Here is a 12,821-nt window from a genome sequence, read left to right as displayed (position 1 = left end):
AAATTTATTTGGCTAGAGGTCCGCTAAAAAATGAAAGTAACTTCAAGAAGGCAGCAACTGTAAAATCAAAATCCGACCTTAGGAACGGACCATGGAGTATGAGATGACAAGCTCTACGTAGCCAGTAAATGCTTTCGTGTCTATAACAGATACCTTGAAATACAAAACTAAAAGACAGAGATGTTCAAGCGAACTTTTATGCCGAAATTGAGGAGGGAACCACAGAGTAAAAGATTGTATTCAGCTGAAACAAAGTATATACACTGCTAAAGTCCACACAGCACAGTATATAGAAAAATATAATGAGGATGAAAATATTATAAATAATATGACTGATATACTACTGCTAACTAGAACCCGAAACTTGGTTAGGCAGCATCCAAAAATACATAGAAAACTAAATTAATTGATACCTTCTTGCCAGACTATTCATCATGTTACCTATAGTATTAAAGCTGCTATTGAGCAAATTATTCAAGAAGGCTATTGTCTGTAACCGATAAATAAATGTGGTATGTAGTGAAAAGTGGCACTAGTCGTTGGAGAATTTTCCAAACGAGCCAGTCCATCCTCCTCCAAACAAATAAAGAAACTTCTCTTGTAACTTTAAGAATATTAATGGCTCAGCAAAATCATTTACTACCTACCGGGGCCATGCGTAGGATTTTTAAAATGGTCCGGTTCTGACGATAACTTAACAGAAAATAAACAAGTTTTATTTTAGAAACGAAGAGGTTTTCTGTTTGGGTTTAAAAATTTCTTTAATTTTTCATTTAATAATATCCAAATGGGGATTTAAACTCTTCCCCCCGCCCCCGACAAACATCACCATCTTCGCGCGGCCCTGCTGCCTAAACAATCTTTCGGCTTGCGTACCCATGTCTGCAAAGACCGGGGTCCATAATCTGGACCACTGACAGGAGCCAGAGGTGGAGAGGGAAATGTCCCTTGTAGCCACTGAATTGACAACTTTAAATCAATCGACTGACTAAAAAGAGATAGAAACTTTTATTGGAAATTCATTTAAAGCAATGAGGGTAAATATCTTTGAAGAGAGGCGAGAACTGCATGATATATATATTTTTTACTCCTCTCCCCCCAAAAAAAACAGAAAGAAGGCAATGCGACCGGGTACTCAGGGATTCATTTTTTTAATCAAGGGAAATTCTGTCAAACGAATCCCAGGATACTTGATTTATTCATAAAAGGAATAAAAAAAAAATTTGACCTGCATTACGACAAGCAACAGCCAAAATATTGGAGAAACATGTGCTAACTCGTACCGCTTAGGTATGCATATATGCATTTAAGAATAGGCTGTAGAATAATGGAACCAAGCTGAAACAAGATACTGCATTAAATTATATTCCATATACTAATCTCCCATCATCTGTCCACCAAATATTCCAGGCTAACTATGTTTGTTTTAGTTAAACCGACAAGACGAAAAGTAATTTGTTTAATAGACTACCAAACTTTTCATCACAGAAATTAAAAACATATTCTCCGTGTTTTATTCTACTATAGGAGACTAAATATGGATAAGGGAACAATGTGTGAATATATTATTTCGGTTGTTCTGAACCTCACTTGAATAAGAAGTAATACTAAATATTGAATGCCCTCCTTTTGGAGAGCTGCATTACTACCCACGTTACAACCATCAGGAAGCCACTCCGCGGGAATTTGCATTTGTTTACACTCGAAAAAGACGTGATGGCTACCACACAATCAAGCTTACATCAATTTTACAAGGCTAGAAAAAGTGCTCGTGATACAAGTAGTATAAAAAATGCAAAGAATAGTATCTCGAGAAGCCAAGAAGTTAAGTGTAGTGATGTTTTGTCTTTGAAAGTTGCCGAAAATAGTGCATCTGATCAGGACGTCGCGAAGGTAGAGCCGTTGAGTCAGGGGAGTAAGGCGAAGTCGATTTCTACTAACGGACTTTCTAAGACGGAGAAATCATCGAACAAAAAATCGGAAGGGAAGAGAACTCGTCCATCTGGAACTCAGGATATTGCTGCTTTGTTTGAGCGAGTGACGGCTAAAAGGAAAAGGGAAGATGAAGAAGAAAAGGTAGGTTGTGCACTGATACTTAGCGTAGCTTGGTAGGTTATCCAGATCACCTTACGCGGTATCAGTCTTAGGGGAACTGCCTCAAAATTTTACGTAACATGAGAATTATCGATGGTGATGAGAATAATCGCGGATCTGATTGCCAGGCTTGTGTGCACTAGCCTAGCATATCCCATGACAATAGAATTGACCATGACTCTGTGGCTGAATTAATGAAGGCAGCATTGTGATTGGCTAGGCTGAGATTAATCATCAGAAAACCAGAAGTGCCCAACAGCCCTCTTATTTCTTTTGGGGTTCGTCCATAATTTTTCTTGATAGGCTAGATTAGGGATAGGGGAAGTAACATAAACAGTTGGAATGCATGAGCAATATTGGTTTAAGAAATTAAATTATCTTGCATCTTGCTGGTCACCCATTCCATTGTCCACACCCACTTCAGTGGCCTACATGCAGCTCCATGCCTTGGTCCAGCGTTCGACTCTCTGAGCGGCCAGTGAAGAATTAGAGGAATTTATTTCTCGTGATAGAAATTCATTTCTCCTCATAATGTGGTTCGGATTCCACAATAAGCTGTAGGTCCTGTTGCTAGGGAACCAGTTGGTTCTTAGCCACGTAAAATAAATCTAATCCTTCAGGCCAGCCCTCTCTATAGTCGAGCCAAACGAAAGTGGCGCGTGAGAGAAGGTCCCCGTCCAATGCATCGTATCGACATCAAAAGATTTCGGACATCAGACCTTAAAGACCGCTCAGTGAGGATACGAGCGAACAATCTGACCAGCTTATTACCTGCGGATTAACTGATTTAGCGTGTCAGACGAAAAGAAAAATAATCTTGTTCTTGTCTGAGATATCTAAATCTTAACCACATGTCAAATAATTTGTCTTTTCATATAAATAAGTACTACATTTACAATTAAAAGGTTCCCTCGAGTTTGAGCCAATATGTTACGTCCAAATCTTTGGGTATGATGGCTGAAATGTCATCAATATAACAGTACCATGTTACAGGAAAATGGAAAATCTTGGGGATGTACAGGCATTCGAAAAATTCCATATATAAATTTGAAAGAACAGGCGAAAGTGGGTTTCCCATTGCTATACCAAACGTTTAAAATATTCCTCATCGAAAATAAAGTTTATGCAATTCATCTTCAAGGTATTCCAATACCGAGTAAATGGGCAGTTTTATGTGGGTGAATTGCATAAACTTTATTTTCAATGAGGAATGTTTTAAACAAACGTTTGGTTTAGCAATGGGAAACCCACTTTCGCCTGTTCTTTCAAAGAGGGAGAAACAATCCTATTCAGAAGACGTGTGGGTCTTAAGGATAAATGTATTTTTGAAGGAAGAAAACACTTATAATGTATTAAAGCGCTCCCTGTGTGGCTCTGATTGACCTGGGATCATAATTCTTTCAAGGTTCGTATTTTTGTTTTCTACTGACCACCTGGAAAAAAAATATATCCGGGATTATGACCGACGGAACCCTCCCACCTTTAAGACCTTAATGCATCTTCGGTTTCAGGACTTCTCTAAACCGCGTTCTCCAGGTAAAATGAATGAACTCTTTAGATTTTGCCACGATACATTCAGTCTCACGCGCCACTTTTGTTTGGCTCGACTATAGGAGAGCTGTTAATCAGCTCAGTGGTCTGGTTAAACTAAGATATAATTAACTTGTAGTAGGCTAAGTGCAGAGTGAGGGGTCAGGGCTACCGTAGTAGCCTAGGCATTTTATGGGGAATATGACCTGACTTGACTTAACTTTGCCTAATATAACCTTGAACTCTGTGCCCTAACTTGGTTATGCTAGTGCCCCTGTCTCATAGGCCTAACCTGTAAATATAAAGTTATGCTCATTTATCATGCATGAGTTGTTAAGATCACGTAGTAAATGATCGGGCTGTGACACGTTGAGTAATTCCCCTCGCTATGAACACTTCCAGAAAATGCATTTGAATGCGCCCCCATCAACATCAAAGAGACTTGTGCCCCCTCTACACAGCACACCGAGACCTCTACGCTCCTATCAAAGTAACTGTTTTCTCTTAAATTACGAAATAATGGCATATTTCTGATTAAACAGAGATTCATTAAGGTTTAGCTGTGCGCGGTGCTAACTTACCTGCCATGATGCTCTCGAAACTTTTACTTAAAACACTTTATAAGTAGATGAGTGACTCCTCGATATTTGCCGAGTTGCTTATGTAAACAAACTGCCCATTTCCTGTGTTAAATCTGCAAAAAATTCGTACCCATAGACGCTGATACCGTTTCCTTTGCATCAGTGGTAACCGTTGGCATCCTTCGGCCATGGACAACGAACTCTAGCGAACTTTTCGGACACCAGAGTGCTAGATATTTAAATAGCTAGGTAGTTAAACACCAGAATAAGGATATAAATTGAGTAAATGTATCACGTGTTCATTATAATTCATTTGAAAATGTTCATTGTTGTTGGAACAAACCAGATTCCTGAGACAAATTTCTCCGCGTTTGTTGTGAACATTACGATGTAGCTATTTTTCACGCTTTTCTTATTGTATTCTTTATTTATTAATATCTATTACATACAGTGTAATGTATATATTACATACATAGTGTAAGTTTTGTCAAGTATATTGGTGTTTTATCAGTGATAACTTTGGATTTAAAAACTATTTCAGTGCTGTATTTTGACGTCACGGCATCTTCACTCAAGTACCAATTCTAGATAAATTGTCATACTTAACTTTCTTGCATTTTTGCCAAAGTGGTAACACTCACATGTACACATTACATGTCTGAGAAGTTCACTTAGTAATGTGGACTTAAATCAATGAAAAGTCCTAGCAACAAAATATTACATTTTTATCATGAACAATTCACTAATGTGTTGTCCGCTCACGGATGTTTGTGGCTGCTAGGTGTACAGTAAGGCTGGAAAATTGTTCCCGCCACAGTTTCGCTATTTTGATGGAGTAAAGTGTTGTAAACAGCCATTTTCACATATTTTAAGTGGTATTTTGACTGAATTATGAACAAAATTTATATAATTACAATCAAATAAGCACTGTGGAGCTTCAGTTGCGATTCAGTAAGGATAAAACCACAGATTACAAGGTAAAAATGCATTTCATTTCAACACATTACAGACGGGAATTCCATGTCTCACACTTTCACTAGTATAGGCAACAAAATGTTTTATTGTGCTGATTACAACTAAAATCTTGAGTAATAACAATAAACATTACACATACGCAATCATTGTTCAGTACACTGTTAAATGAGCGCTAGGAAGGAAGTGTCCAAGCACTGTTCAAGGTGCATCAGCATTTGGGGGGATGCCAAATTGGATTCAAAATTGCCTTGAACACTTATTTTACGAAGACGTCACATGCTTATTTTAGTTCGTACGGCAGTTTCGTAAGGCTCATGTTGTTAATGAAACTTCAATCTTTTGAAAGGTTTTCTTAAAGGTTTAATTTTTTGTTGTTTCACCAATTAAATATCGAGTGAACAGTGAAAATTCAGCGATTGATGTTTGTCATGCCCAGTCATTTACCTTAGGTTCATTGGTCATGTGTCTTTTAGTTAATTTTTACATAATTTCTTCATTAGTATTCTTTATTGTATTTTCCTACATTCATTGGTACGTAAAATTAACATAGACAATGCATTTATCCTAGATTACCCCTCCCCCTTCCCCTATTACACACTAGGAACCAGACTGTATTGCCAGAGTAGGCTAACTGTGGTTAATACATAAGTGAGTTTAGTGTAAGTTTTTCACAAAGATGGCTGTAGTCAGCCATCTTTGATACAATCTTTGTTATGTGATTCACTGGATGTCAAAGCATCATTGTTGATTTTTTATTAGTGTCCCTGCAAGTTAGAATAACTATTTAATACTTACATATATGTAGTGCACCAATTTTACCATTCAGTATATAAATACATATAGAGCTGATGTTTTGAAAGTGGAGATATCTATATACTGTATATGATTCTTTTTTCTCTCTTGAAGGCCAGTCCACTTTAATTTCATTTTCATGCATAATTTTATATGAAAACGGTGAAGTCAGTATAGGCATAAAAGTATGATGATTAAAATAAACAGTATAATAAAAAGAAACTAGTCGGAAATAAATAAAAGTATTCCCACACTCAGATGGTCATTCACTTATAGAGCAGTTGCTGCATTGTATATTACTCTTAGCTGACAAGCTGGATAAGCTCTTACTGACCTCTGGTGCTCCTGAAGTTGTTTACAGTAGGTAACAGTTAGGCAGTTAATCTTGTCTGTGTGGATCAATTGTCAGGATGAAAGAAGCAATTGGACACAAGATTTTGAAATGAGAAATGTAACCAGGGTTTGTTTTACCCTTAAATCTTTCAAAATTTAATACAGATCACGTATTGGCATATGTGCACATATTTAATACTGTAATACTGATTATAGGATAGTTATGTATGCCACTATTTATCAGATCAAATTTGCTCAACATTTGGCTCAGTAATAGTGTTGTAAATTTTATGAAACAAACCTATAATCATTATTGCAGTATATTAGCCATATACATGTCATTTTATTAGTATCACATTATGTATATAAACATTAACAGTAAAGTTAAAAAAAACCATAGCTAATTTGATCAGTAGTTTAATCTTTTGATTACATAAGCTAGCAATGCACAGGAATTTTTTTTAATGTACTGATACAGTATCAGCAAACTTATTGATGTTTTGATAAAGTATCAGCATACTGCTTGTGTTAATTTGTTTTTAATGCTCTTCTGTATATTGTCATTATTGGCCGTAGTAAAGATGTATTGCATTATTTTGTATTGCTATTGATGGTATTTTTATGGTTAATTTTTGGGGGAGGTTGGGATCCTCTTGAACCTTTTTGTGACATAATTTGTTTTACTGTATAGGTTATTTTCAGTAGCTAATTGACTTTCGTCATCATCACTTTTTGATTCCTTCTTATATCCCCTCAGTTTCTATATACTTGCAGTTCATGTCATGTATTGCTTACAGTAGTAATATTGCACTGATAGAAATGCAGATTATCAAGATTCTGTAGGTAATGTGTAGCACTGTACTACAAGGGTCTGTTGCTTGCAGAGTGAAGGACTTAGAGCAAGCTCCTCTTCTGGGTTAGATGGTATTGATATAACTCTACCTGTAACCCCAAAGCGGAAAAAGGAATATGAAGAAGAAGAGAAAAAGAAGCGTAGAAAGCAGGGCAGTGGAGAAGACCTGGATCGTACTCCTAATGGCAGTGATGTCGTCCCTCCACATGATCTACCAAAGTCAGCCAAAAAGAAGCTTTTGATGGGTGCTGAAGGTTCATCAGACCTCAAGGAAAATGTTATGGAAGGGGTGAGTTAAAGGAGCGTTTGTATTGGTTATTGGTGCACTTTGAGGAAGTTCCATTATCCTCTAACAAGTTCAGTATTTTACACATGCTCTGCAAATTGGCTTTCTTATAAATAGAATTCCTTGTAATTCCTGTAGTATTTTTTATTTTTGCCTTGACCACCCATGTGTGTTAGGGCTGTCATTGGTCTTTTTTTTTATATTTACCTCATGAGGGTTTCTAAGTTTTAAGACATTGGTTGGCCCAATCATTTTTTTCATTTCAGATATTGCTGGTGTTTGTATGAACTTGGCAGTTCATTCATTTTTGGGGGTATATGAACATGTCAGATTCATTAATTTTTGGCCCAGTAGTACAAATTTTTCGATAAAGCCTTATTTATTTCTTGAATTTATATTAGTCAGGCCTTGCATGTGTAGAAGAGTGTTCATTTGTAATCTTGTTGATCCACATAAAAACAATTATTGTTTTTTGTAATATATGATGATTGATGTTACAAGTAACCAGTTTATAAATCTTTATAACAAGTTAGAAACTGTATTTAGAGAACAGCGATGTGATCAATATAGTTTATGTAGGCACTGACCGAGGTAAGTTTCAGAATTTGGTTGATGGATTTTGATACTTCTTCCACTTAACACCAAAAGGTATGTTAATTGTTTGAGGGTTGGTCAGAGGATCAGTTCTTTGACATAAGGTATATACTGAACTAGGAAGTTAAAGTCAGAAAAAGACAAGTGAAACAGAAATAGGGTAAAAGACAAATAATGAAACTGAACCAGGAGAGATGTTACAAAATGCCTTCATTCTGTGTACGTACAGTACACTGGATAATGTACATTGTAAGCAATATGCCTTGCACAGAATTTTAGTACTAAATATGTCCTTGCATAATTGATGCAAAGTATGGTTGTCTTATCAAAAGGTTGTTATGACTTTAACTGATATTATTTTATGGAGTATAGTTTTTAGAAGGTGGAAAAAGGATAAAGAACTGTCCCCCCTTCCTCCATTGGAATTGCATATGCTATTCATTTTGCATCAAATTAAGAGGAATATTGGTATATGAAGTACATTTGATAAGTCATTTTTGAAAGTTATCTCCTCATTCTAGAAGAAACCACAAAATGGAAAGGTAAAAAGAAATTTAGATATTATTATTATTATTATTATTATTATTATAGCCTAATATTTCATTGTGGTTATTTGTTATATTTTTTGATTTGCAGATAAAAGGCGACAGTATCCAGAATTCTCGTAAAATGCTTTCCCCTGTAAGTATAAAAAATCTTGCCTCTGTTCCAGTGAGATTCAATGCTATACAGTTTTGACTTTTTAGATTTCTGTAAAAGAAAACTATTGAGATTGCTATTTGTTTGTCTGTCTGCTCACAGATCTTAAAAACCTCTGAAGTTGGATGGCTGCAAATTGGTATGTTGATCATCCACCCTCCAGTCATCAAACATAACAAATTGCAGCCCTCTAACCTGAGTACCGTGAGCCAACGTTTGAGCATAAGACAAAAGAGAGGTGACAGTTGAGCGCCAGCACTTGAGCATCAGAAATGCAAAATTATGCTAAGATTTTATAACATAACCTAATGAAGAACAATCCAGTAAAGAAATAAAAAATATATATCGATAAACATTTGGAGAAAAATTCAAGTATTATCTTTGACCAATCTGTATTGTAGCAGTGAAGGAATTCAAATCTACACAAAAATGCTAGTGGCCTTGGCATTCATTCCTCCTAGTGATATAATAAATGTATTCGAATCATGACAAGATTTAATTCCTGACCAGCAGGAGGATTTAGTTCTTTATTTCGAAGACACTTGGATAAGAAAACCCTGCAGGAGAAGAAGAAGAAGAAGAGGCGCTATGTTTCCCCCTAGTGTCTGTCTGGAGTGTGTATGAACGTATTGTCAAGGAACATCCACGTACAAATAATTCCCTTGAGGGGTGGCATCAGGCAAGATGTCAATAGGGCATAGCGTATGCGTCATACGATTTGCAAATTCATAGATATTTTAAGACTTGAACAAAATCATACATCAGATAAAATTATCAGCATAGATACTGGGCGGCACGAAGATGGAAAACATAGTAAATATATAAGAGTAAATAAGGTCATATAAAAAATTTTAGCAAATATTCTGCAAGAGACCCAATTGAATATTTTTGTTCAATATCTTTTAATATTACCCTGCAGAAGTAGTTAAACAAGATGTTTAGTTTTCGTGTATACCAATTAATTTAGAGATATATATTTACTTCATAACAATTAAAGCTGTCATATTTCTGCTTTTAATTATATGAATTATTTTTAGATATTTTATATTTACATCTCTCAGCAAATGAAATTTAAAACCGTCACATTTTTTCCTTTCTTGTCCTCTCCACAAAAATAGTCTTATAACCAGCGATAGTTAACTTCAAAATTGTTTAACAATGTCTAGGAAATGCAAGATATCAAAACATCTTGTAACCAAAAGATGAAAAATATCAATAGTGACAGTAGTAAAACAATAGAAAAGTTGTTAAAATGGTATAAAGTCAGGATCAAGTCTAAGTATAATTTTGCATTATTGACACTCAAGTGTCGGTGCTCAATTGTCTTGCGCTCGTTTGTCGGTGCCCATTTGTCTTGTGCTCAAAAGTCGGTGCACCCCTCAGTATGTAGTTTTTATTTTAGTTAAGGTTAAAGTTAGCCATGCTCATGCGTCTGGCACTATTATGAAGTTTCATGGGCATGGGTGAGCATCATATAGCATTATATGCGATGCAGAAAACTCGGCACATTTTTTACTTGTTCCTTTTGTGACCAGTTTGTGGAGCATTCGTTATAATTTTATTTAACTTGGAGTTTCAGATCAAACTTAGTACAAATTTGTCTATTGTACACATTTATCTATTTGTTATACTTTGCTTTTTATCATATTTTTCTCTCTTACTTTTCTTTCATAGTCATTCTTAACTAATCAGTTTCCTTTTCTGTTCTGACTGCTTTCCATATTGTTTCCAATTTCTCCCAGCCCGAGAAGAACCCTAAAAGAGTTCAGAGGTCTGGTTAAACAAATCATTTATAACTAACTAAGTTTCCAATTAGGCTTGTAGCTTGTGATTGTTACTATTAATGAAAGCTTCAGGACATTCATCCTGATGCTAATAGTCTAGAAGCCTTGAACATTATGCATGTACTTTTCTGCCCTTGAGTGTGTTCCTTTGCCAGTAGACAGTGAAATAAATCAGATTCTGTTTTAGGAATACTGTCTTTTGGTACTTGTGTGCAGCTCTCACACCAAATTCAATATGTTGCAGTTAGATGCAGTATTATTGCTAGCTGGTAGTTGTTTTTGTGCAAGTCTGTTTATGCATTATATTGCTAGAGAGGTCATTTTGGTTTTGCAGGAAAATGGATTCACAGTCCCAGAATATGTTTTTGGTAGAGGCTGCAAAAGGGATATCAAAAGGTTACTTTTGCCTGTAATTAGTTTTATGATAAAGCAATTTAGATTGACCTTTTACAAATGTTTAGTGACTCTTATGACTTTTAAAGCTTGTAAAAAATTCAGATTTTATTGGTATGTTTTTATGAGTATGGCTGTAGTAATCCTGTTTGTTTTGTATACACTTTGCTAATAATTCAGTTTTTGTTTTTTCATTCTTATCCTGGTATGAACACCTGAGTTCCACTTATTCCTCATCACTGTATTACTATGTACAGGATTGGTAATTAAGCTAAACTTTTCATGGTGGGAATTTGTTAGAGCTTAAGATCATCTTCTATTCTCCTTTTCCATTCACTAGCCCTAAATCTGTTCTAGGTTGCTTATCTATTAGTTCCCTATCAGCAATTTGGAGGGACCAGTTATTTGCTTCCATCAGTGTCGGTTATGCATACTTGGTCATTGCAACTCCTATAAATCTGAAGGGATTTCAGTCAGTTGTAATACAAAAGTAGACAATTATACATAAGGGCGCATGATGGGAGATTGTCTGTCTGTTCTGCTAATCTGTCTATTAGTGGACTTTCCTTGGTGTTAAATTTGACTAAACCTGGTGGCGGTGAATTCAGCATGAAAGACTGAACGTTTTTCATATTGGTGTTTGCAACATTTATGAATTGTAATTCAATGAGTAATTGGTTTTTGATGATTTAACAATACCTAACAATAACAAACCAATTATTGAACAGTGCTCTCAGAGTGCTAGTTTAAGGTCATTATTATAGAACTGAATAACTAAACACAAGTCAAATTTCTAGACTGTATTCATGGCCAGGATTGTTCATTTAGGAATGATGCAAAAATTGTACCAGAATAAAGTTATTGAAGTTGAGATGTCCAGTGTTGTGGGATTGTCAGCATTTTATCATAATGCAGTCTTAAAAATTTTATTAATAATGTATTTATCTTGAATGGAAGATGGAGTTTCGTTGTTAGATGGTTGATTGATTATATTATCAGTAAAACTCGTACTTCTTCAGGAGGTTTTTCAAGCCTTTTAGTGTTATAGTAAATTGCATTATTTAGATTTTACATTGGATTACTGGTATTAGCATTAATGTATCTTCAGTATTTTTTATGGGAAATGAAATTGTATTTGATTAAAAGCTCCTTCAAATTAATTAAGTTATTTTTTCCTCAGAGAAAGCTTACACCATCAGAAATTAAAGAACATCTTGGAAAATGTGGTAGGCTCGATCAGCTTCGCGCAAAATTGCTGAAAGTTAATCAGTGTGGTGAGAAGCTGAAGCAATTCAGGGAAAATAATCTGGCAGAAGAATTTCGATCAACTGGGGTACCTTCTCCAAGTAAGGCACCTCATCCCCAATTAGAAAAATTTGCATCTCTAGATGTTGAAGTACCAGTAAGGTATGTACCTCATTAAATTTTTTACTTTTTGCAAAGTATATTGTACTATGTATAGTTATACTGAGATGTTTAGGTAAACTGATAGGAACAGTTATTTTGTATACAGTATAACTAGTATACAGTATATTTTAATAGAAAGCTTTTTCTCTTACATGCCAGTTGATACTAAATGATGTGATCTGTCTTGGTCTGTTGTTTATGATGAATAGCATATATTCAGTATTAGGACCTTTTTCTGCCTGAAAGCGTACCCTTTAGTTATATCCTTTAAAAGTAGTCTAATTTTACTAATTTTCGTTGATTTTTCTGTGTTGGATTTTCCTTTAATGGGATTAGAATTGCAGTGAATTCTCTCCACACTGTTGTATACATTCTTCTTGAAGTCCCATCTGGTTTGGGTCTTCATATATATAATTTTTCCTAGATTTTCTAGGCATTCCTGCTGATCATTGTCGACATATCAGCTGCCATTCTTGCCTAACTGTTCCGCATCCATCTTT

At 35.3% G+C, this 12,821-nt stretch overlaps 1 protein-coding gene across 1 annotated transcript in view; it reads left to right on the top strand.

The window, feature by feature from the left end:
• Window positions 1-1,649: 1,649 nt before the first annotated feature.
• dup (double parked) overlaps window positions 1,650-12,821 on the top strand; it is a 40,866-nt gene continuing 29,694 nt past the window's right edge. The window contains exons 1-4 of the mRNA XM_067111629.1: window positions 1,650-2,076; window positions 7,190-7,447; window positions 8,675-8,719; window positions 12,095-12,321. Of these exons, the coding sequence (XP_066967730.1) occupies window positions 1,717-2,076; window positions 7,190-7,447; window positions 8,675-8,719; window positions 12,095-12,321 (890 nt within the window). The 5' untranslated portion in view covers window positions 1,650-1,716. The remainder of the gene's footprint in view (window positions 2,077-7,189; window positions 7,448-8,674; window positions 8,720-12,094; window positions 12,322-12,821) is intronic.

The sequence above is a fragment of the Macrobrachium rosenbergii genome, chromosome 11 (assembly GCF_040412425.1).
Source record: "Macrobrachium rosenbergii isolate ZJJX-2024 chromosome 11, ASM4041242v1, whole genome shotgun sequence".
Lineage (NCBI taxonomy): Eukaryota > Metazoa > Arthropoda > Malacostraca > Decapoda > Palaemonidae > Macrobrachium > Macrobrachium rosenbergii.
The sequence above is the reverse complement of the archived record's forward strand: the minus strand, read 5'-3'. Positions and strand labels throughout refer to the sequence as shown.